Raw genomic sequence first — 26,378 nt, 5'->3', positions numbered from 1 at the left:
TTTTCAAACTCGCATGCTGATTGTGGTAATGTACCATAAGAATTTTGTTTCTTAAAACAGCCTGGCTACAAATGAGTGACACTTTAAAAAATGATGATGAAGTGCTCAAAGCAAGGGTAAAATTTGCAGGATACATTGTGTCTCTCTTTCCTAAATCTCTGAAGTCCCACGTCACAATAGCTTCACTAGCAGTAACTAGCAAGGTACACTAGCAGCTGCTAAGAGCAGTAATTGTAACAATGAATAATTTTCCTTTCCCTCATTTTCATCTCTGATCTTTGACTGAGAAAACTGAAGCATTGCCTCAATGTAGTACAATTTCACTTCCTGGTTGTCCATATTGTCCAAGGAAACCAAGTTGACACTTGAAAGCAGCGCCTAATGAGAGTGATTATAAATGCATTTCCCATTTATGGTCACTCTCATCAGCCTTCGCACCAGCATCAACTTGGTTTGTACAGACAATAGTTTGTCCCTGTTTAAACAAATGACTATAACTTATTGGTTTACTAAATATATTTTCACTCCTGATACTCTCTACAAAATTCATGCAGTTGTTTTCTACTTTTGTTAGTATTATACTTCAACAAATGAAAAAATGAAGCTCATGGTAACCATATTGATTAGCCTTATAACACAGTCTACTGTCAAGAGTTGTCATTGACTTTCACTACATTTTTGTTTCAAGGAGAAAGGTTAAGCTTTAGAATTAAAATTGACCATGAACTTCATACATGCTTCTGAATGTCAAAGGCATCCAATGTTATGCAGCTATTATGTACTGTAATCAAAATGAAAGTAATAGTTCACACAATATGACACACACACTAGTTGTTAGAGTCAGTGCAAGGGTAAATGCAAACATCTCTTTGAAGCAAACTGCACCTTTGCAAGCATTTTATGTGTCAGTTAAAGTTCAGAATAAAATCTGATGCCATCATAGAATGAAGAACACTGACTAACACCAGTTAATGATTATTTAGTTTATCTGCGCTCAAAAATGCAGGGTGCAGAGACAGTGAGTTGATTTCTCTGTTTATTGGTGTACAAATTTTGTAACTCATGATTATGAGTTAAAGAGAAAGTAGTTACAACATGGTTATTTGTACTTCTCCCAACTTTCTGAACTGATTTTGTGCAAATATTATGAATGCTTATTATTTTGAATGTCATTATTGTTATGACAGTTTTTGTAAAAGGGAGCATAAATTGTGAAATTTTAGAAGGAACTCTAAAACAGTAATTGTGTGTCTTAATAAATAAAAGTTTTGCTCCACATTAAAAAGCTCCCCTTTTTTCTCTTTTTTTCATTTCTGAAAGGTGGAGTTTACTCCAGAGAGACAAAGTTCATATGCTTTTCAAATCCAGATTACGTCTAACAAAAATTTTAAAATGCAGACCAAAATTACCAAGAAATAATTAATAAGTGATTAACTACAGTACGCATCAAAATTATTAGAAGACTAAAGTCACAAAATTTATAAAAGAGGGTGATGCCGAGTACCTCCTGGGTATGACCCAGCTGGTCGACCTGCTACAGACATCTCAAATGTCTACCAAAAGCTCGAACGTTTGAACAAGTGATCACCCTCTGTTCACAGTCTGCCTGTCTCATCACTTTCACATCATGAAGCTTGGGCTGAGGCAGGGGTCTCTGCACTGGACTCATTTTCTGGAATTACAGGAGCTTCAGGTAGGGGATCACTCTGAGACCCAGTCTTGTTCTCTTTTGAAGTCTCTGCTGACGCAAGATCCTTTGGAAGGTTTTTTGAGCTTGGTATCCTGGGACACTTAGCCCACAGTCCATTTATAAGACCTGTGCTGAAACCATGCGGTTGGGTGTGTTCTTGTAAAAGCTTAAATGCTTTTGAAGGAACAACATCATATTCAAAAGTTTGGTCAGTTCCATAATATGCATTTTGATTCCCCCAAGAATCATAATAATTGCAATAATCATAATAATTTGCACCATACATGGCATGTGTTGGGGGCATCAGTGGGTTGGCAATGTTGCTATTGGCAGTGTTGGCATTATTATTATTATAATTAATGGAATGTTGAGTCTGAAAACAAGATTGGTTTGAAGGCAAGCAAAACCCATTGCTTTCTTCTGAACCAGGGGAACTGACTGTGTCATATGGATCCATATCTTCTTGCAGTATACGTAGTGCAGCTGCATGTAGTTTTGCCAGAGGTAATTTCTTCAGACGTTTACCTTTTTTCTTTTGCAACAAGCTTCGTATAAGCTCTTTAACTAAACGATCAGTAATAGTTGGAGAAGCAGGAGACCCAATGCCTGAAGAAGATGATAGACTATCTGGATCACTTGAACTATTCTGATGCAGTGGTAGTGTAAGTTGATCTTTCCTTGATTTCAGGGTTCCAACTGATTCTGTGTGTAAATCTTCTGCTTTTTCATCATCCTCATCATTTTCTTCATCTTCTTTCCCACATTCATCCTGGAGAAGTTTGAAAAGACGAGAATGTGTAGCTGCTCTCTGACATTTGCTTAACAGTTGTAACTCATTTAAATTTAATTCAGACTCTGTGTCTGCATCCGATATGGGACGACTTAAGTCAGATGTTACTCCTGAATCATCTTCTTCACTTTCTTCCTGAGATTTTGAATTACTGGTTCTTATCTCATTTCCTCCTTGACTATTTGTTTCTGTGGAGTCTCTTCTCTGATTATCTCTGTGTGTCCCACTGGCAGTTTTTGGCTGTGTTTGGGAAGTTTCTAATTTGTTAAAAGTTTCATTATTGGAAATAATTTTACTATCAGTAATAATATTAAGTATCTTATCTTTTATGTCACTGCTGTCATTATTATTTGTATTTTCTGATTTACTGTTTCTCTCAGAAACATAGTTTGTTGCAGGACTTTCAACTTTTTCTTTTGGTTTTATTGATATATTCCTCTCTCTTGTACTACTACTGGAACTGACGCTACTTATACTCTCAGAATTAGAGGAACTCTCATCTTCACTTGTATCTGTGTCTTCCAACTCATGATTAGCAGTATTAACCATGGCATGTTCATCCTCTTTGTCACATCGTTGTTCGCAAGTTGATATTTCTTGCATTTTATTACTGCTCTGTACCTTCCTATTTTGTTCACCTTTGTCTTTTGTTGTTACACCTTTAGCTTCTGAAGTCTTGTTACTCTTTTCATCATCAGTATTAGACCCAGTCAGTTTTTTAGTATGTGGAGCAAGTTTTACAGTTTGAATACTTGTACTACTGGAATCATCTTCCCAGTGACTGAAAGCACAGTCGCTATCATCACCCTTCACTTTTCCATCATCATCATCCTCTTCAGATACATTATTCAAATTCTCTGATGTAATATGTGACTTTGGAGGTTGTGGCTTTTTGTTGTTTGTTTTCTTCAGAGGCAGTGACAGACAAACAGATATATCAGAGTCAGACTCAGCAGTTTCATATACATCTAAATCTGATGCACTCCTTTGCCTGTTTAAATTATCCTCTAAACTCCCATGTCTTGAAAGCTTTGATATTTCAGATTCTTCTTTTTTGGTTATATCACCTTGCTGGTTAAAATGTTTATCCACATCTTGCTTCCACTGTTCTACTTTATCATTAGAACTAGATCGTGCTGTCAGACAAACAGTTACTGATACATCAGCTTCTTTTTGAGCTGTTGCCTTATTATTCACATTTGGTTTCAGCTCTCTTAACTTTGTGTCACCAAGAACTTCATCTTCCTTGGGAATCCTTTTCACCTGACTATCTCCAACGATCAGTGTTGTTACCTCTTCGTCATTTTCTGATCTACTGAATTTGAGTTTTAGTGGCAAACGTACTGTTACTGTTGATGAACCAGGATCCATTGCATCATAATCAACATCACTGTCATCTTCACAATTATCCAGTGTTGCTGTTGAACTGTCACCATCTTCACTTAAGTTACGAACATCAGCTTTCTCAGCTGAGTGAATGCGCTTAGTAGACTCTACATCACTGCATTCACTTTCTTCAAAAATCACACTTAGCTGGTGTGGAAGGCAAGTCTCTTCTTCATTGTTATAATGTCCTCTGTCACTAACCTCTTCAAATTCATCATCTCCATCTGAATCTTCTTCCCTTTCTGTTTCATCATCATTCGTTTCAGAGCTATGAGAAAGAACATCTGAACCAGAGTTATTGTTATACACGTTTATATCAGAAACAGACCGAATCATTTGCAGACTGTTACTACTACTTTTAGCAGATTCATCTGCTTCATTTCTATTCTCATCCTCCACCTCAGTATCTGAATCACTGGTATCATCTTCTTCAGAGCTACTACTATCATTTTCATTGGTTGATTCTTTCTTGCCATTGACTTCATTACATTTTGGTGTGATGCTCTCAGAAGTCTTGTCTGGTTCAGTTACAATTTTATGCATATTTTCTTTTTCATTGTTACAAATCTCATTTGTGTTTCCTTCTGGTACATTACGTGGATTTCCTGATGGATGATTCATGTGTGGAAGCATTACTGGAGGATGTCCCTGGGGAATTCCATGTGCAAAATTTGCCCCATAATATGCCATTTCATCAGTGGATGAATATCCAGAACATTCATCGGAATCACTTCCACTATGTGGGTATCTAAATTGTCTTGATGGAGCAAAATGATGAGGTGAATAGACTGGAGGATATGGTGGAGGAGGATAACCATATGCAGCCATTTCTGCCATGTAAGCATACATAGCTGAATATGGGTCCCAGTAGTGCGGAGAAGGAGCTTGTGAATTCTTCTGTCCTTCCAAATTAGGAACAGGATAGTATCTCCACCAGGCCTCAGGACCCCAGTAAGGAGGTACAGGTGACATATTAGGATCATAAGGATACCACTGCCCAGCAGCATTCTCATCATAGCCTTGATGTGAGACAGAGACAGGTGCCTCACATTCGTCTGATGACGGGGCACTAGCTACAACAAATAAAAATCAGAAAGGGAAGATACAATCTGTTCCTTTTATTTAGTATGCAATTTGCCATCGAATAAAAACAGCTAATTAAAAATATCTGAACAAAAATCCAAAACCTATCTCTGATAATAATTCATTGTCTCTCTATTATAACAAAAGAATGTAGTTAGATATTTACATTAGTGAAGCTAAATCTGGGACACTGAAATACCTTTATATCTATGATGATAAATCACAAGGTATCATTTATATTGTTATTTACTTCTGGAGTGTTTATAGATTGGTCTATCAATGATGGTAGTCACAGTTCTCTTAATTTTTTTAAGAATTATGTTAACAGGTGCAGACCTCATGTTATTAAATGTATGAATTATATCAAATTAAGAACTACAATATAATTCTTGCAGCAATTACAGATTCACAGTACTCCAGTAGCAGATTGTGGTCATAAGTATTAACATATTTATATATCACAGGAGAAACAAGATTAAAGAAGAATATTCAACAACTCCTTGCCTATTCTTAAAAATTATTTATACAGCAAGCACACTGTGTACTGAAAGTAATTTCCAAAATAATATGTTTGGTATATTATTAATCTTATTGATCCCAAAAATAAAAAATAAACTCTGTATTTAGGAGAAATATGAGTGATACAGTTTATTGAAGCACTGTATTAAACAAGTGCATAAAATATTTTTATATAACATAGCTTCAGTTTTATTTTGTAATACGGAAAATATATATCTTTCAACTTAAAATTTTCTTCAGTGGTGTGGAATAAAATGTAGCAGCCTAGAAATATTCTTCTAATTAATCTAAACACATTCAGTTATAGAGAGAATAAATTGCTTTGAAGAATGTCGCAATACATTAGAATGTTGCAATATATTAGTTTGTAAAAACAGTGTTATATGAAAAAGAAGTTAAAGATTAATTTAGATACTGATAAATGCTATGCCTTTATACAGAACACATTTGATGAAATTTGTCAGATCCCTTGCACCAATAATGAACCCCAAGTATACATATGAGGTGGTATAAGTCAACATTAGGAACAACTGAGAGATAAATTGGATGGAGAAATTACATAGTAGAAATGCAAGAAAGGTGAGAGAGAGAGAGAGAGAGAGAGAGAGAGAGAGAGAGAGAGAGAGAGAGAGTGTGTGTGTGTGTGTGTGTGTGTGTGTGTGTGCATGCATTGTTGAATGATCAGATGATCAGTTCTCCAATTCAGTACTGATATTTTGTAAAACAATTGATTTATAAGAGATACAGATTATATGTGTAATTTAATAACTTTGTCAGTTCAGCACTGAAGACAAAAGAGATAATGGTTATGCAGCCTGTACATTCATGTGAGCAAGAGCAATAGAAGATAAAGGGCGTAAGTATAGAAAGCCAAATACTGAAGGCAGGTATTACCTTATGTTTAGACTTTGTGCATGTCACTTCTGGTAGAATTTGCTATAGATTTCTCTGTCAGTAACATCTGATGTGAAAAATTCAAATGTGAAACTGAGGAATGATTTGTCTCTTAAATTTGCATAGATTAATGTAACAAAAATAAATGAAGATGGAGAATAACCTCACTGTCAAACAAGCCATTGAATTTAACTTGATATTTAAATTAAGTGGAACTTCAAAAATACTACAAAATGTTCAATATCAACATTATTCATATAGCGTAGCTGCAAGCTACAAAACATTGGCATGCTTAGTCAAATATCAAACAGTGAGGATTTAAAAGCCCAAAAATATATTTTCCTGGTTGTGTCTTTTAACATCAAATTTCAGAAATAAACTTGCAATATGTATTTGAAGGTAATTGTCACCAATTCTAATTGACTTTTTTCCAAACTTCTTTCACTGAGTATGAAACAGACTCACAGCTATTTGCTGAAAAGATGTTTTTAGAAATTTAAGTTATGGTTTCCTGCAAAACAAGATGAGTTTCTTCTAGTTTCTTCAACATGAGAATAGAAATTTAAATGCCACTTTCCTGTAAAATAAGATCCCTCTGTTCTATTATATTTGATGTGAGAATATTTAATGATGTGAAAACTTTTACCTGCCTTTCTGATCCCACTATTCTCTGCAACCTAGTAAGAATTAGAAAATGCTCAGGACTGAATGCACAGGTACCCTACAACTCAGTATAAGTCATTTAGGATTAGAATTGTTTGCATATTCATTTCATAAATCATATCCATCAGTAACAATGCAAAGTTCTTCATAATTGTACCAAAAAACGCATACTGTATTGTTTGCCCTTCACATCAGTTACCTGATCTATTTATCCCAATTAGAAGTATTTGAATAATCTCTCCAAATTATTTGATGTGTGTGAATCATTTGCATGGCTTAGCAATGGTGCTGTAATAAAAACATTCTCCATACTTCTGTGTAACTTATATGACTATATTTACAGAGGCATTCCAACATTCTTGTCTCCCAAGCACATGGTGATCATATTTTCTTGTGATATCTCTTTGCCTTCATCATATTTTTTGTGACATCTCTTTGGCTAAACTGAAGTTCTGGATAATGTCAACAACCTAAATCCCATCACAAACCCGTTCCAGTACTCTGCAACTATGTGGGTTTTCTATTAACTGGCAAGGAATAAAGAAACTTGATATTCATTTCAGCACCACTTCTATGATGTGCTGAACATCAAAGGAAGCCTGTTAGGTATTTTGAACTGTTCTTCATAACATTCAGGTTGATTTTTACAGCACAGTTGTTTAACCTCAATGAAAGCCTCCATGTTTGATAACAAAAATTTCCAATACTCCAAACCAACATCAGTGATATAGATTCACAGTTCATTTACTTTTATTTTTTGACCCTTAACAAAAATTGTCACTATCTAGCAATTTTCTTAGATGATTTGGGTGCATCATTACTGCTGTAGTGTAACTGTTGTAAGGGATAAATTCGTTGGTCTACATCAATTATACGCACTATCCTCAAGGACAAGGACAACATTAAGGAGATAGATGCTTTAAAGGGAATGACAAAGAGTACCTAAACAATGGTTCCATATTCTGGATGACATCAAAGCAATGGCATGGTGAAACTATCAACGAGAACATCATTAGTGAGAATGCAAGAATAATTTTTGCTGACCTCATTAAGAAGACACCAGGATCATCAGTGGCTGAAGAAGTGTTTAAGGGAAGCCATAGGTAATTCGAGCAGTTTAAGAGAAGAACTGGCATCCACAGCATTGTGAGCCATAGTGAAGCAGCCAGCTCCAACACAAATGCAGCAGAGAACTTCATCAGCAACTTCAAGATGCTCATAGACTCTGATGATTATCTGCCGCAACAGGTTTTTAATTGTAACAAGATGGGTCTATTCTGGAAAAAGATGCTGAAGTGTACCTTTATAACAGTAGAGGAGGATACTTTGCCCTGTCACAAGCCAATGAAAGTCCATCTCACACTCCTGTTTTGTGCCCATGCAAGTGGTGATCTGAAAATTAAACAGCTGCTTGTTTACTATTCAGAAACTCCACGAGCCCTCAAGAAATAAGTCCAGAAGAGCAGGTCAAATGTGATGTGGAGGTCCAACAAAAAGGTTTGGGTGACATGTGGTATTTTTTTTGTGATTGGACCAATGTAGTGATTGGTCCTTCAGTGAAAAAATATTTGCTGAGATGAATCTGCCACTTCATGTCTTGCTTGTTATGGACAATGCTCCTGCCCATTTCCAGGCCTACAAGACCACCTCCTTGAAGAATTTCAATTCATCAAGATCCACTTTCTGCCTCCCAACACCACTCCATTACTCTAGCCTATGGACAGTAGATTATTTCTAACTTTAAGGAACTCTGTACTAAAGCACTCTTTGAATTCACTGAAGCTATCAATCTCACTCTCAGATAGTTTTGTAAATGTCACTTCAACATCACTGCCTGCATCAAGATGGTCAAAAAGGTGTGAGAAGGGGTTATCGAGAGAACTCTCACTTCTGCTTCAACAAAGCTTTGGCTGGAGTGAATTGTTGAATGCAACTCTGAGGCATTTGAGTCAGTATCTGTGTAGTCTGTAGTCAATGAGACTGTGTCTTTGGCCAAGAGCATGGGACTAGAAGTGATAACAATGATACTGATGAGCTTGTGGATGATCATAGCCAAGAAGACCACCAAAGAGCTTATGGAGTTGCAGTGTGTTTCACAGCAGGAATATGTGGAGAGGAGTTCTTCAGAGGAGGAGGAGGAGGAGGAGGACGAGGAGGAGGAGGAGGAGGAGAAGGAGGCAATAACGGCACAGCAGCAATCTTCTGGTGCAATAAGAGAAATGCTGAAAGCATGGGAATCGGTTGCATCATACACTGAAAATCATCACTCCAATAAAGAAGTGGCAATGTGTGCTACAAATTTACTTGATGATAATGCTGTGTCTCATTTTCGCCAAGTGTTGAATCATCTGCAGAAACAAATGGCTGTAGATAGCTTCCTTGTAAAAAAGAATTACTTCTGTATCATGAATAATTAAGTACATAATACTGTACATATAATTTTCTTTGAATAACTGGCATGAATAATATAAAACGTTTAGTACTTTCTCTGCATGGGATGCATTATTGTATTTTACATTAATTTATGTGGGATAAATTGTTTTGCTTAATGAGTGTTATGCACTAAGAATAAGATTCTGGAACGAGTTATGCTCACTATGCGAGGTTCCACTGTATGCAAATATCTCATCACAAGTTGATCCTGTAATTGGCAGGTACATTTTGTAAGTCAGTGCGTGGAACGAAGGTCACGGAACTTGCCAGTTCATGAGGTAGTGTGGCTTTAAATATACAAGGGACTATAAAATGAAAATATTTAATGGCTGAAATGAAATGTAAAGCTGAAATACTCAGTTACTGTCTTTTGACAGAGGATAATGTACTGGCATATGTTAGTCCAAGGGCACATTTTGGAGGGGGGGAAAAAAAATCTTGTGTAATTGTTGGACTCTAGTCAAAAATATTTTATTAATAAAGAAAGCTATTATCATCTGGTATATCAATGAACAGTTAGCTGGCTCAGTAGGTACAAAAATAAGTGCATATTTTTCATTGTCTATCAAATGCTAAGTCACAGAACATATTAAAAATTATAAAAGCACCTTGGGTGATTGTACAGTAAATAATAACTGCAGCTAAATAAGAAGTAATATGCGACTGTCAACAAAATGTTGAACTGAGCAATCAGTAATAACTAGAATTTGTTGAAGTGGAGGATGTGGTTATTAAGATTGAGCAAGGGACCTAAAAGACTTGTGAGCTTGGACTGAAAGGACAATATTCTGCAAATTACTTAAGATTAGCTTACAGAATTTAAAATGGTTAACTTTATATAATTTAATATAGCAATGTAAATCAGTGAATTTCTGAGGGTATCTTGGCTGGTCACGATAAAATACAATGACATCAAAGCAAAAATAACATTTTCAAGTAACTGGTCTTGGCAGAAATAGGCCTACTGAAAATTGTGAGAGTTTATTACTGCACTCTCCATAAAAAGGATTGGTTTTACAAGAAGTTGGATTAATTGATGGGAAAAACACTGAAAATCACTTGTGATATGTCTGAAAACAAATGTGTCTATAGTGTAAAGAAAAACAAAAAATATCTTTTCAGTATCTGTCAGATTAAGCAATAAAACTGATAATTATGAAAAAGGAAAAGAGATCTGACATGCATGACTCAGTAATGAAAACAAGAGGAGATGGCAGACATCAAAATCAAAAAATTTCAAGACAAATGTCCAAAAATTTTAGACAGTTGGTCATTGACAATTAAACAATTAACTGGAGAAAGCTGGAAGTTTAAATTTTTAAATGAATGAAATCTAAACACATTGTCAATGTAAATGACAATTCAGAGGTGTTAAGAAATATATGTGAAGGGTAGAAGATTATAATGAAATCTGAGACAGATGAACTTATTTTATTATGATGATAAAAAGATAGTCTATATACTGTGGTCTATATACAAAACAACAACATGATTTTTATAAACTTGTAAACCTTCAACACGTAATAAGGGAAATGTGAAACAAAATGTGGTTGAAATCTGTAAGCAAAGTAAAAATTTTAACCATTCAATTTCTATGCTAATCCAACTGAAAAACTCAAAATGAATTAAATATTGAAAAACATTATTTTTGCAACTACATGAAAGGGAAGTTACAGTTTAACATTCTATCTGTAGGGTAAAGAGGATATTAAATTCACAGCACAAGCTTAGATTACATTAGGTTGAGTATGAAAAAGTACCTATGTCATTTTGAAAGAAACCATATTAACATGTGCTTTATGTGATTTAGAGAAACAACAGAAAAATAAAAGTAAAACAGCGTGAGAATTTGGAGCCAACCCTCCAGCCAAAGTGCCTTAATCACTATATCATATCACTTGATTTTTGTAACCTAAACCCATGAGCATCAATATATACACCCTCTGCCTGTTATGCCATGTAATGGCAAATTGTGTATGCTGAGTACTGCATCAGAAAGTTGAGGAGGTATTAGATAAACATGCATTTTATTTTTATAAAAGTTTGGGTATTGCAAAAAGTTAATTTGTAAGGATTTATATCTCATAAATACGGTTCCAAAAAAACTTTGACCTATCAATGTGGCATAAATTACTTGAAATATGGAAATGTATAGAATGATATTATAAAAATAATTGCTGTATTTGAAAGCACTAAGAACATGATTAAAAGCAAGACTATCTTGGGTGAGGCATATCTATAATTGTCTCCTGGTCCTGCAAACAGTATTGAGAGAGGCATATCTGTAATTGTCCCCCTGCCCTGCATAGAGCAAGAAGCAACAGAAATTAAAACACTAGTTGAATGTAAAAGGGAAAACACTGAATGTGTCACAGATATAACAAAGTGAAAGGAAACTGTGTGATAATTTTTTGCAACAATGACGAAATAAAACTGAAAGCATCGGCCTTGTCACTGACAGTAGGTGTAATTTATCCAGTACCTGGATACAGTGTTTCCAGATGTGATCATCTAGAATCAGAGTTATACTCTATGAATGAAGGGATAAAAACTTAAAAAATAAAGACTGTTGGGGAATTACAATGTTGGAATGTAAACCAGTGAAATTTTTTGTGGAAAAATACACCAAGTAATTACGTCAGTCATTGACAGGAATATCCACTCAAATTGCCATTATAATGAATTACATTTGAGAAAGCATTACAATAAATTTGCATGAAATTAAAATATTATCATGAAATGAAAGACATACTAATCAGCAGGAGATATTTGTAGTTTTCAACTTTCTCCTGAGTAGCAACCCTGCCAACAATCCGACAAAGATGATGTTATGCATGATGTCGATGATAACTGTACACATGATGAATGAATAATGGGATGTTCTACTCATGCCCTAGACATACTTTGCTCAACACAAGACCATTTTGTTTTTCTTACATGCAGTCCACGGTTCAGTCTTTTTTCTCCAGAAAATGAACGATGCTAAATCATCAGATGGTAAACTTGCATGGACTACCAGGAATTTATAAATATGTGAAATTACTAAATATCTTATGTTACAGTGTCTCTGATAAAAAGAATTGCATTTTGATGTGTAGGCAAAACAGAAATGAGTAAGCTCCTTTGGAGAAAGCTAAATCATACATTGTAAGCAGTATATTCAATTCAGAAACTAGAACTGTATCTATTACATTTCTAAAATTCTAGTCAAGAGTACTAAAAGAGTTATCTGAATAATTTTCAAATCAATACATTTTATGTAAGAAAATAAGTCTGTGTGTTGAGGACTTGCCTGTGTAGACAAGGGTGGCTTATTTAATCAGTGAAATGGGATTCTGTTTAGCAACACGAAAAGTGATAAAACATGTTATAGGAATACAATTTCAATATTCTAAGCTGACAACAATTAAACTCATCCCTGTATCTTATATTATAAAGCTATTTTAAAGGAATTAACCAAACTGATTCATTCAAGATTTGCCATTTCAACACTCATGCTCAAAAGGATTACATAAGCAATCAGCAATCACAATTATTAAAAAGATCACATTTCTTACACACAATCCATGGTAAAATGTAATTTTCTTCATTAAATTAAAATTCTGGTCTGTAAACAACAGCTCATATTGCTTGAAATACCATGAATTTGAATTTCCTTCCATGGATATTACATTTATAAAAAGGTATCTTTAAAATTTATAATGGCAACTGTGTTACAGTCATCTTTACTACCATACAGCTAGCAATGAGCTCTAGTATGACCAAAGATAAAATTTCATGTTGTCCATCCTCAGTAACCACTTTTCTAAAACTAAAAACCCAAAAATTATAGTTGTTTAGCAATGAAACTAAATATATATATCACAATTCTAAGTAAATTAACTCTTGAAAGTAAAGTGAAAAGTGAACATTGAAATTCATAAAACAATTTTTGGTCAAACAATGGCATTAAACTCTGATCTCAAATTACATTGTATGATGCAACTCAGTCAGATCATGCTTGCATTTATTAAAGTAAATATGACAGCACAACATGCTCTTCCATATAACAGGCAAAAAACTTAAGTTTCTCTTTCAAAATATTCAGTAACCTATTCTGCAGTTCCATATAGATGCACATATTTTCCTTAAAAATGTCCCAGACAATTATGGGAAATACATTTCATTTAACACTTGGTGATAACATATAAATGACTTCATACTATCCATCATACACCATTATCCATCATACACTAGTAATGAAGTAAGTTCAGAAACAAAATTTCACATGATGTGTGTCTCATCAAATGTGACACCTGGCATAAAGCATTTCTTGCAAATCTCAAAAATATGGAATTACATTGCGTTAATATGAATGTCTGGCTCTCTAATGAATTTTGTCAGATATATATATTGAATCTAAGCAGTATAATTTTATAAAAATAGTAGAATGGGAACAAAATTATAGCTGCATTTGTTACGTACAGTTATAAATTCCAGATTTACTGTAAAATAATTGCAGCTCCACATCCGGCTACGTTTTCATGAATAACTTGTTCAGATTACAAAGCATTATATATCATTCCTTTAAGCTAAGTTTTTCTGTCAAGTCAATGGAGTTTAGAATATAAACAAAGGCAAAATTCAGCAGGATATCATACTCACAATGTATCTGAATTCAAATGTAAGTCTGCCATCACAACTGCACTACAGTCAAGTCTCTAAAGTTTACATTGTAGTCTAGTTTCTTTGCTCCCCTTATAATTTTCCAGTGGAACTTGACTGTATTTTTTTTCCTTCAAATTTCAAGTGGGTATGACATTCAGAATGTCACATTAGGGATCCACACTCATTCTACTCATAATGTCACACATCATGATCCAAATTAGTCTTAAAAAATAGAAGAAACCTGTTTAATCAGTCATTGCATTATAAAACACTAAACGAAACATGAAGAGAAATTTAGTAGACGGGCTATCATATAAAAAAAAGTGCTGATTAGTGTAACTCAGCTGTCAAACTTGTATTCTTTATCGGAGTACAGAGACACTCTTTTCTCCAAATGCTACAACTTGACTGGTGTGTGTGTATGTGTGTGTGTGTGTGTGTGTGGGGAGGGGGGAGTGCACACATGCGAGTGCACATATGCCCTTTGATGAAGGGCACTGGTTTAATACCTGACTTACAGCAGGCTAGCTGTTTAGTGCTGTCAGTTTTGCCACTCCTTGTGCAATTTATCACTGCATTTTGCAGCTGACCAGGTCAACCTGTCCAGTATAATCTGCTCCATTTCTAAAGCTCTGAAACTGCATCTGGTCCATGAGCAGATGTTTGTCTCACCCTAGTAAGCTCTGCAGTTAGCACAACACTTTGTATATCACCATCTGATGTAATAAATGTCTTTTTTGTATTAATTTCTTGTGGTGTATTACTTGAGTGAAAAGAAGGGGAAGGCAATTGTGCCCTCTCACATTACACACTCATAACACAAGAGTGCCAACACGGGACCATAGGCGTAAAAGTGAACAGTTGCATGCAACATTCACTACCATTTTTTAATGGGCCCGTTTACTCCTCAACACTTCTTTCTCTATACAGTGACTGGTTCCCTTTCATAATAAGTTTTGCTAACTTGAATTACAATTTCCCATTATTACAGCAATGCTTTTATACTGATAAAAAGAATGTTTTTTCACTCTGTCATTTCTTTCCTTCTTTTCTTTGTGCTGCAAGCAATGACACTAGTTTAATGAGCTGAAAGTAGTTCTGAGCTCAGTAATATTTTGAATGTGGCTTTGTTGTTATAATGGAAAACATTTATTGCAAAAACTGACTTAGGAGTTAGTTCTTATTTGTAAAATATGACCTATGGATAAAAATAAAATGAACTAAAAAATTAATTCTAATGCTTGCATTAACAAGGATAGCAAACAGACATACTCTAGTCTGTGGTCGCAAAATGATTATTCTAGTGAACTCTGTTACTTACATGTGAAGTGGAAACAACTGAGAACCAATTCATGGCATGGAAGAAAGGATGGCTGAGAGGATGGTCTACTTAGTGAAGTAAAGTAGGACACACAACATGGAAAAAGAACATTGTTGTGATAACACATATTGGAGGTTTAACATGGTTCTCCTGGGCACAACAGAAATATTGTAAGGCACTAGCGAAGTTCAAGACAATCAGTAAACAAAAAAATAAAGGAATGACATAAAATGGAAAAATTGGATTTGACAACAACAAATAAAAATTCAAGAAGAAACTGGTTGCGTTTCAATCTAAAATAAAAGAATCTGCTCCAACCACAGTGCTTTGATCAAAAACAAAGAATATTAGTGTTTAGCATTCTGTCAACAATGATGCCATTAGAGAAGGAGCACAAGTTCAGATTAGGAAAGGATGTGGAAGGAAATCAGTTGTGCCCTTTCAAAGAATCAATCCTGGCATTTGCCTTAAGTGATTTAAAGGAATCACAGAAAACCTAAATATGGATGACCAGACAGTGATTTGAACCATCATCCTGCCAAACACAAGTCCAGCGTGCTAAAACATGTGCTACCTCGCTCGGTACAAATTACAACTAAAACACAAAAGGTGATACACAAAACTTTAGAAATGACAGATCATTAGCAAATTTTCTGAAGAAAGGACAATCAAAATACGTAAGTAGTGGTGTGTGCTGATGATTCATTGACTTTATAGGTAGTGTCCTCTCTCCTGAAAGCCAAAGCTAACTGCGCTTAAGAAAGTAAATAAGTTTATCCCATAGGAGGACCATAATAATGCAATGTCCATTCACTGTCCTAGAATTGCTTCTTAACTGCGTTCCAATAATGACCTTACTATGTGAAACAAAAATTATTGAGTATTGTTCTCTTGGCTCTATGAAAACTGGTTTTCAACACAAACATTTTAAAGGCTGATTTCAGCCCACGTTGACTAATTCATTTTCAAAATTGAGACCTTTTCATACTTTCCCTCTCACCCTCTCTGCATCAGTTTTTTCCCATTAATCAGTCTTCTGACTAGTTTGATGCATCCCACCATGAATTTCTCTCCAGCACTATCCTCTTCATCTCAGAGTAGGAATTACACCCTACTCCTCGATTGTTTGCTGGATGTATTCCAATCTTTGTCTTCCCCTACAAATTTTATCCTCTACAGCCCCCTCTAGTACCATGGAATATATTCCCTGATGTCTTAAAACATGTCCTATCACCTTGTCCCTCCTTCTTGCCAGTGTTTACCAAATGTTCCTTTCTCTGATGATTCTGCAAAGAATCTTTTAATTCCTTATCTTATTAGTCCAACTTATTTTCAACATTCTTCAGCAGCACCACATCCCCAATGCTTTGATTCTCTATTGTTCCAGTTTCCCCACTGTCCATGATTCACTACGTGCACAAGGCTGTGTGCCAGATGGACATTCTCAGAAATTTCTCCCTCATATTAAGGCATATGTTGATACCAGTAGACTTCTCTTGGCCACAAACGCCCTCTGTGGTTGTGCTAGTCAGGTTTTTTGTTCTCCTTGCTTTGTCCGTCATGGGTGATTTTGTTTCCAATGTAGCCAAATTCCTTAACTTCATCTACTCATGATCACCATTTTTTATATTAAGCTTTTCATTATTCTCATTTCTGCTACTTTTCATTTCTTTTTTCTTTTCCTGGTTTACTATCAGTCCATATTCTGTACTCACTGGACTGTTCATTCTGTTCAACAGATCCTGTAATTCTCCTTCACTTTCATTGAAGATAGCAATGTCATCAGCGAATCTATATTGATAACCTTTCATCCTGAATCTGACTTCCAGTCTTGAGCCTTCCTTTTATTTCTGTCATTGCTTCTTCTATGCATAGATTGAACAATAGGGGTGAAATATGGCAACTTTGTCTTATATCCTTTTTAATCTAAGCACTTTGTTTTTGGTCTTCCAATCATATTGTTCGCATATGGTTCTTGTACATACTGCATATTACCAGTCTTCCGCTTTAGCTTACTCCTATTTTTCTCAGAATTTTGAATATCTTGTACCATTTTACATTGTTGACTGCTTTTTCTAGGTTGACAAATCCTATGAGAATATCAAGATTTTTCTTCAGTCTTGCTTATCAAGTGCAATGTCAGAACTGTCTCTCTTGTGACTTTACCTTTCCTTAAGCCAATCTTTTCCTCATCTAATAGATCCTCAGTTTTCTTGTCTATTATTCTTGTCAGCAGCTTGGATGCATGAGCTGCTAAGCCTATTGTGTGATAGTTCTCACCCTTACCTGCCCTTGCTATCTTTGGAATTTTGTGGATGCTATTTTTCTGAAAGTGTGATGATACATTACCAGTGTAATGGACTCTACACACCAACTTGAATGGTTGCCACTTCTCCCAATGACTTTAGGAATTCTGGCAGAATGTTATCTATCCCTTCTGCCTTATTTGAATTCTGACTGTAATACTGGATTTATCGCACTTTCCATATCAACTCCAATTTCTTCTTCTATCACATCATTCCATGTCGACTGCAGTTTCTTTTTCTACCACATCATCAGGCAAGTCCTTCAATGTGTTCTTTCCACCAGTCCACTCTCTCCTCTGTGGAATGCCCATTCACCATTCTTTCTTTTAACTTCACCAAAGGTTATTTGGACTTTCATATATGCTGAGTCTGTCCTCCCGACACACATTTCCCTTTTGAATTCCTGCAGCCATTTCCCCTTGGCTACACTGGTTTGCTATTCATTTCATTCCTAAATGATTTATATTGCTATATTCCTATCTTTACTTGAACATTTTTGTACTTCTTTCTTTCGTAAATCAACTGAACTGTTTCTTCCCATGCCCAAGTTTTCTTCACAGTTACCTTCCTTGTACCTATGTTTGTCTGTCCAACATCTGCAATTGCCCTTTTCAGAGATCAGAGATGTCCATTCCTCTTTAAATGAACTGCTTACTGTTGGTATTCCTTATCACAGAATCCACATCCTTAGCAAACACTGAATGTGTCCCATCATTCCTCAGAACTAATTCTTCCAGATGATTCTCTTAAATTTCACTTTACTCTTCATCATTACTAAATTGTGACCTGAGTCTATATCTGGACCTGGGTATGCTTTAAATCCAGTATCTGATTTCAGAATCTCTGTCTGACCATGATGTAATCAAGATTGAAGGTTCCCTCCCATATTTCCAAGTCTTTTCCAGGTATACTTCCTTTTACTGTGATTTTTGTACAGAGTATTTGATGTTACCATCAGAAATTTATTGCAGAACTTGATTAGTCTTTCTCCTCTCTCAATACTACTGCCAAGCCAACATTCTCCCATAATCCTTTCTTCTATTCCTTCCCCTACTACAGCATTCCAATCTCAAATGACCATCAGATTTTCATCTCCCTTTACAAACTGAATTACACATTCCATATCCTCAAATGCTTTCTCTGGTTCTTCATCTTCTGCTAGCAACACTGGAATGTATATCTGAACTATTGTTGTTGCAACTGATTCACTGTTGAATCTTATAAGAACAACCCTGTTATTGAACTCTTTACAGTAACTCACTCTCTGCTCTACTTTCCTATTCATAATAAATCCTACTCCGATTACACCATTTTTTTAATGCTACTGATATTATCCCTTATTAACCCGACCGGAAATCCCTATCTTCTTTCCATTCCACTTCACTGACCCTCACTAGATTCAGATTGAGCCATTGCATTCGTCTTTTCAGATTTTCTAGCTTTCCTACTACTTACAAACTTCTGACATTCCGTGCTCCAACTTGTAGAATGTTATCCTGTTGCCAGTTATTCCACCTTTTCCTCATGACTAACTTCCTCCTGGCAGTTGCCTCCCAGAGATCGAAATGTGAGACTAATCAGGAACCCTTTGCCAATGGAGGGATCCATCATGACACTTTTTCAATTACAGGTCACATGTCTTGTGGGTATGCATTATGTGTCTTTAATGTAGTTCTTTCCATTGTCTTTTACGTGTTTGATCAAGAACACAGGACATTTTTGATGACTAATCAGAGGCACTACTACTAGACCACTGGACCAAGGACAAACTTACTAAGGAATAACTGATTACTTAAATGCATCAGCACTTTAAAGGAAAAACAGCCTACTTACACCTACCAAAATAGCAAGCAACTTATTGTTACAGCTTACTGTCTGCAGGATGCATGTGAATTACCATTCTTGATCTTGAGCATTAACTGCTCAGCTTTCCCTAAGAGACTTTTCCCCATAGGTATGGGCAATATTTAACATAACTATTAAGATAACACTGAGTCATAACAATTGAGCAAATAAAAAGTTCCACATTGACCTCTATTAAATTTTCAGTATGGTACAATCCATTAGTGTGAAAATGAGTTTTCAGCTTTTACCTCATTCCTGGATAGATACCAAAAAAGTACTCAGTTTTTTGTGCTCTGTGTTTCTTCTTTCTGTTTAAATTTCAGTAATTTTTAACAAATAACTATCATTTATGTCTTATTCCTGTAATAGCCAGCCTCAGAGTTCTATCTCACAACTTGTTATGCACAGATAACTCCATGGGATCAGAGTGTTATTTGTATATCTGCAATGTATTTGTTCCTTCAGAATGTTCAGTCACTGCTGTTGTGTGTTGCAGCCATGACTCATTAATAGGTCAGCTTGGACAAGGTTTATTCGAAGCTATAAAACATTCATTTCTTTGGTAACAGTTATCAGGGGCAGACTGTCAAACATAGAGTCTTTCCACAGTGCAAGCAGTATCACTTCCCCATCACAGAAGCCATGACATGTTTACTGCTCCAACTATGTTGTGCATTCTTGACCGCAGTATTGTGGTTGTAAATGTGTTATGCAACTGTGATATACCATGGAACAGTATAATATAAAAAAATTTACATTCAATTTTTTGTGTATCTGTGTGTGATTGTTAACAATGAACAAAACCCCAGTTATTTGTGGGGGTATTTTTCTATAAAAGATGGAAGTAACAAAATTTCTCACAAGGAAACATCACCAGCCCCTGCAAAAATCTGGGCCATAATTCTCATAGTATACAGTCATGATCTTCCGAACATATAACTTTTAAATTTTGCAAGCACTGGTTGCCTGTCACTCTCTCCACCCCACTGCAGCCAACTAATTCCGCAGCATGAAGTGCTTTACAGCAAAGCTACAACCACAGTCCTCCTATTAGCAGGACGTTAAAGCAAAGGAAGAGGAGGGAAGAGGTGGACACATCTGTTTCATAACAAAACTTTGTTATGAAATGCTGTTCAATAATGTGTCATTTTAATCAAAAAGTAGATAAGCATTATCAGTACAGTACATAATATGTCAGTCACATGAACATATATGTTCAATATTATTTAAAAGTATTCTCGTATTGATATTCTGCAGCTATTTATATGCTTGAAAAGCAAAATGAGTAAACTTAAATAACTGAAAAATAATTATGAAGTTAATTTTTTTATTTGATTTACAGTGTAAGGATGCCAATCACTTCAATGAATAGCACATATTCTGCATATGTACTTGACTTTAATATCTTTAAAATCCAAAGAAAATAATGCACAACAGTGAAGTTAATAACATAATAGTGCTCTGCTGCTTCTTTAATGACACTCTCATTTGTTTCATTCATATACACATCATTTGTGAATCACAACATAGAAATGTTTAATGCAGCCAGATCTCTGGCATAAGCTACAGGTTGGAAACCATGCACACTGCCATAATGAACAAAGCAGGTTAATGGTGACACAGCAGTATTCCACAACTCTATTACCCACTACACCATACAATATTTTACTCTCTGGAATTAGGTAGCTGCACTGGGGCTGAGTAAATGACAAACAACCAGTGTACATGAAATTTAAAAGCTGTACATTCGGAAGGCCACAAGTGCATACCATCAGCATTATGGCCCAAACTTACACATGCGATTGATAACTGGGTCTGATATCTTGCAAGTGTGCTTTTTTCCCCATTAAAATATGAGCTTAAGTTGGTGACTCTTCGATGTCAATGTGATATTTGTGATCATCAAAATGACTAAGTATCCTGAGAAAACATCTGGAGCAAAGTGATCCAACAATAAATTTACTAACTCACAATTAACATTATACTCACATAACCATGAAATCTGTAGAAAAGGTTCTGTTTCTAAAATATAGTTTGTCACTGAATGCATCATAAAAACATTGTTTAGAATCTTAAACCATAATGATTTTCTTAACCATATAAAACACTTAGAAAACACTGTTACAAGAATGTGAACTCTTTTGTTGTATTCAGTGCACTTCATGGCACTTATGGGACATATTAAATAATTAACAGATTTCTGGAACCTATTACTTGGTAGGAAATGGAATGTTATAACCTATTGTTCATAATTAATTAATAGTTTAGTCCATCCCTACTTCCACATCCCTCATGCTCACACAAAATGGCAAGTTGTTTAATTACTTGGAGTGCTGTTGGTGTGAAAGGTTTAAGAAGTTTGCAAATGAGCAGGGAAAAAAAACAAGCACTTGTGTGGCCACCAAAAATAGCTTTCACTGGACCAGCATTTGTACATTGTTGCACTGTCATAAGATAAGCATAACAATGAATTATATTTAATATTCATAATAAGAGACACTTGCCACAGAAGTAGAACAGTTTGAAATTTCACTGACAAATCAAACGTATAACATACAAAATGTATTAGTTCTACAAGGGTTATCTTACAAAGAATCAATTATTTGACAAAGATTGAATCATAGAGAAGAAATCACAATGTTTAATAAATTTATATACTGTAACTGTAATGATATGTTACCTGCATAAAGCAATAGTTTTTCTGATGGGAAAATTAATCAAAAAGTAACAATCTAGTAAACAAAAATGTGTCTGTCATATGATTGAAGATTCTTTACTCCACAGAATCCTCCAAAATGTGGCAACCAGATCAGTATAGTAGTTCAGGGAAAGTAACTGCATCAAAATGAAGTTGTTCTGAATTTCCAAATAACTCATCCTGTTGATCTTGGTTTAAAAATTCCATGATTGTGCTAATAGAAAATTTAGAATGAAATAACAACAATGTGACAAGAATAGATTACTACTCACCACATAGGGGAGGCATTGACTGGCAGACAGGCACAGTGAAAAAAGATTGCTAGATATTATTAGCTATCAGAGTAAGTCCTTCATCAGGTGTAGATGAAACACACACATATTTACATTTGCATATCATAACACACACAAACATCTCCAGTCATCTCCAAGCTCTAAGGCCCTCTCCATTATGCTCTCCAAACCTCCTACAAAGGTTTTCTGCTACTCACCCAACCAACACAATATCCTCCTCTGTTCTTATTTCACCCCTACTTCTAATCAATTGCCCTAAGGCTTACATCCCTGCATGTGAATGTCCGGGGTGGAAGAACAGCAATATGAAAAGCATTGCATGCCACTCACCACATAGAGGAGCCAGGTAGGTACAATCAAAAGACACTGTGCCAGTATGCAACTCAATGCCTTCTCTACGTGGTGAGTAAAAATCTATCTGTTTCATACTGTTGGGGCCAAGAAACAGCTGGACCACCAGTTGCTAAGCATGTTGCGCAGCTGAATGTGCTTGACATCAATGATTGCTCCACAGTCTGTGCTTTCTGGTTTATTTCTACCAACTCCACTTTTTTTGAAATGCACAGATTACTGGAATCAAAGGGGCTCATTTTTTAGGTTAGAGTCAGGTTACAAATAAAGAGTATTGAAAGAATAATCTTGTGAGCTGTTATTGCAAAATACTTCTCTGATGATTGTAACAGTCTACAGAGGAGAAATATAGATGCATTATCGAGCTACCTGTTAGACAAGAAGAAATAGTTAGTAGAGTGTGTAGATTTCAATGTAAATGAAAAAATGAAAAATTAACTAGAACTATTATTATTTGGGTGTTTCAATCTAATTTCTGTAATCAGTTTTCCAACTTGTGGCCAGCAAAATAGTAAGACACTGATTGACAACTTTTTTACAGGCAATGCTCATGCTGAAAGAATTAATGTGTACCCAACTACTAATGGACTATCTGATCATGATGCACAATTAATGGACAGAAACAGTACGGTACCTTACAACTCTGAGACAAGTTCATACAAGGCAGTGAGGCTTATTAATGAAACAGGGTACAATGTAAGCTGAAAGGGATGGTAAGCTGAAAGGGACAATAAGCTAAGAGGGATGGTATGGGATGAGGTAGATGTGGGAAGAGATGCTACTGTCAAATTCAGAATTACATAGTAATTTTTTGTGAATATTTCAAAGTGCTTTCCTAAAATATTATCCAGAAGATCCATTAAAAAAAAGTAAGCCATGGATAACTAAGGGAATTATATAATGGCCAGAGTAAGTCAAGATCCAATATTGCTTGCATGCTACAAAAAATGCTGTAGTACTTTGAAGAAAGACATTAAAATGTCCAGAAGTAGGCATTCCCAGACAGAAATAAATGATGCAGATAATAAGATTAAAACAAGTGCACAAGATTCCTCAACAATTAAATAAATGATAATGTTGTGACTGATAATAGTTCACAGGCTGCAAATACTTTAAACAATAACTTTCTAAACATAGCAGGAAATATGATTCAGTTAAAGAAGCAAGAGAATATATTAAAAATATAATTCCACAAAACCTTAAGCAACCAAAAGTAGCACCAACATCTTTCACTGAAATTACTACAATTATAAAAATTCTAAAAAAAAGTTCATATGGAGTTGATGCAATTTCAGACAGAATTCTGAAAACTTGTTCCAACTTCATCCTATCCTTTGTATATTGTTGAGTGACCTTCAACTTATCATTCAACAAGCAAAATGTATACATTTTGCAGATAATACTAGTGTTATTACAACTCCAATTAGAGGGTAAGCAACAGAAGAGGTCATAAATGATGTTATCCAAAGAACTATTAAGTGGTTCTCTGAAAATGGACTCCCCATAAATTTTAAAAAAACACACTACATTCAGTTCTGTACAACAAATAGAGTCATACCAAAAACTGATGTAGCACATGAGCAGGAGTCAGTAAATAGGGTAGAATGCTCCAGATTTTTTGGTGTACATACTGATGAATGCTACTGGAAGAAGCATATTACTGAGCTTCTCAATTAAGTTCAGTGACTTTTGCTCTTCATATTGGAAACAAACAATTCAACCTCCTCACATACTTAACATATTTCCACAAAGTAATGTCTTACTGAATAATTGTCCATGGTGGATCATCAGTTAGGAAGAAAGTATTGATTGCACAAAAGTGAGCAGTAGGAATTGCATATGATGTTCACCCACAGATGTCATGTTTGTACCTCTTCAAAGAGCAAGACATTTTAACAGTGCTGTCACAGTAGATATGTTTATTAATGAACAAGTCATAAATAATCCATCACAATTTGAGAATACAGTGATGTCCATACACACAACACTAGAGGGAAAATGACCTTTATTACCCATTTTTAAAGCTGACAGTGGTTCAGAAATAAGTTCAATATGCAGCAACAAAAATTTTTGATCTACCCAATAACATAAAAATGTCTGACAGACAGCAAAGCACGTTTTAAATCTAACTTTAAATCATTTCTCCCACACAAATCCTTCTATTCAAATGACTAACTTCTACTTAAAAACTGCCAGAAAAAAAAACATTCAAATGATCTATTGAACACGCAACTAACTGACAGATGGGAACTCACCCTGCAACATATCCTTCATTCCCATAAGCCCCGTCCTCAACCTTTGCTAGTCTCAGTTCTACAACTGCCTAACCATTCACTATTCACACTCCATCCCTAAATATGCCTTGATTCCTAGCAGTACACCTGCACATTTATCTCCTCTTTTCTACTTGTCCCTTCTCCATTTTGATTCCCAACCACAGCCTCCCAATACTGCATCTAGCTGCCCACTACTCTACTCCACAGCATCCCTGCAAGCTTCCACAGGCAGCAATATCATCTTCCCCCATCCTTACCCTGCTATCCCCAGGTGGGGTCCTCACCTCATACCTCTTCAGTTCCCCTCTCCCATCTCAACCAAGATCGCTACTCACTATTGATGCAGTCAATCAGGTCTTAAGTGTCCCAAGACAACATTGGTCATTTGTATGTGAATTGTATGTGAATGTGTGTGCGTTTTGTTTTGTGTTTGTATGATGAAGGACTTAGGCCAATAGCTATTAATCTCTACCACTCTTTTTTCAATGAGCCTGTCTGCCATTTAATGCGTCCTCTATATGGCATGTCATAATCTATCCTTTTCATACAAGAATTGTGCTATGTTCGTGTCTGCTAATGCTTTATAAGTGTTGTCACATACTTAAATTATGAAAAAACACATATACAACAAAAAATCAGCACAAATATGGAGGAAAATATGAATAGTGGTTGTCAGAAACAGAGAAATAAACTTATGAGTAATAAGATGATTAATGTCACACTTAAAGTTAGTATAACCCAGTGTGGAGCTCCAAATTTGTAAATCTTACTTTTACATTGTTACTGTAACTGTTTCCATATATCATTAGAAACATGTGAAATACATATGCATGATGATGTTAGGTCAATATCCTTCATGCATAAAGAGTGTTTCATAAACAGTATTTATTTTCATTATTAATTATGTTGTGGCTTGGCTTGTTTAGGGAAGGAGACCAGACAGCGAGGTCATCGGTCTCATCGGATTAGGGAAGGACGGGGAAGGAAGTCGACCATGCCCTTTCAAAGGAACCAGCCTGGCATTTAGGGAAATCACGGAAAACCTAAATCAGGATGGCTGGACGCGGGATTGAACCGTCGTCCCCCCGAATGCGAGTCCAGTGTGCTAACCACTGCACCACCTCGCTCGGTAATTATGTTGTGATCTAAGACAGCTGCAATGTAGATGCTCCAGAGTAACTGT

General features: G+C 35.5%; 1 protein-coding gene across 1 annotated transcript in view; it reads right to left on the bottom strand.

Annotated features, from left to right (window-relative positions):
* Positions 1-26,378, bottom strand: part of LOC124709029 — a 737,074-nt gene that overhangs the window by 19,953 nt on the left and 690,743 nt on the right. Inside the window, exon 14 of the mRNA XM_047240678.1 lies at positions 1,505-4,939. Within this exon, the coding sequence (XP_047096634.1) occupies positions 1,626-4,939 (3,314 nt within the window). The 3' untranslated portion in view covers positions 1,505-1,625. The remainder of the gene's footprint in view (positions 1-1,504; positions 4,940-26,378) is intronic.

Source organism: Schistocerca piceifrons, chromosome 1 (genome assembly GCF_021461385.2).
Source record: "Schistocerca piceifrons isolate TAMUIC-IGC-003096 chromosome 1, iqSchPice1.1, whole genome shotgun sequence".
Classification (NCBI taxonomy): Eukaryota; Metazoa; Arthropoda; class Insecta; order Orthoptera; family Acrididae; genus Schistocerca; species Schistocerca piceifrons.
The sequence above is the reverse complement of the archived record's forward strand: the minus strand, read 5'-3'. Positions and strand labels throughout refer to the sequence as shown.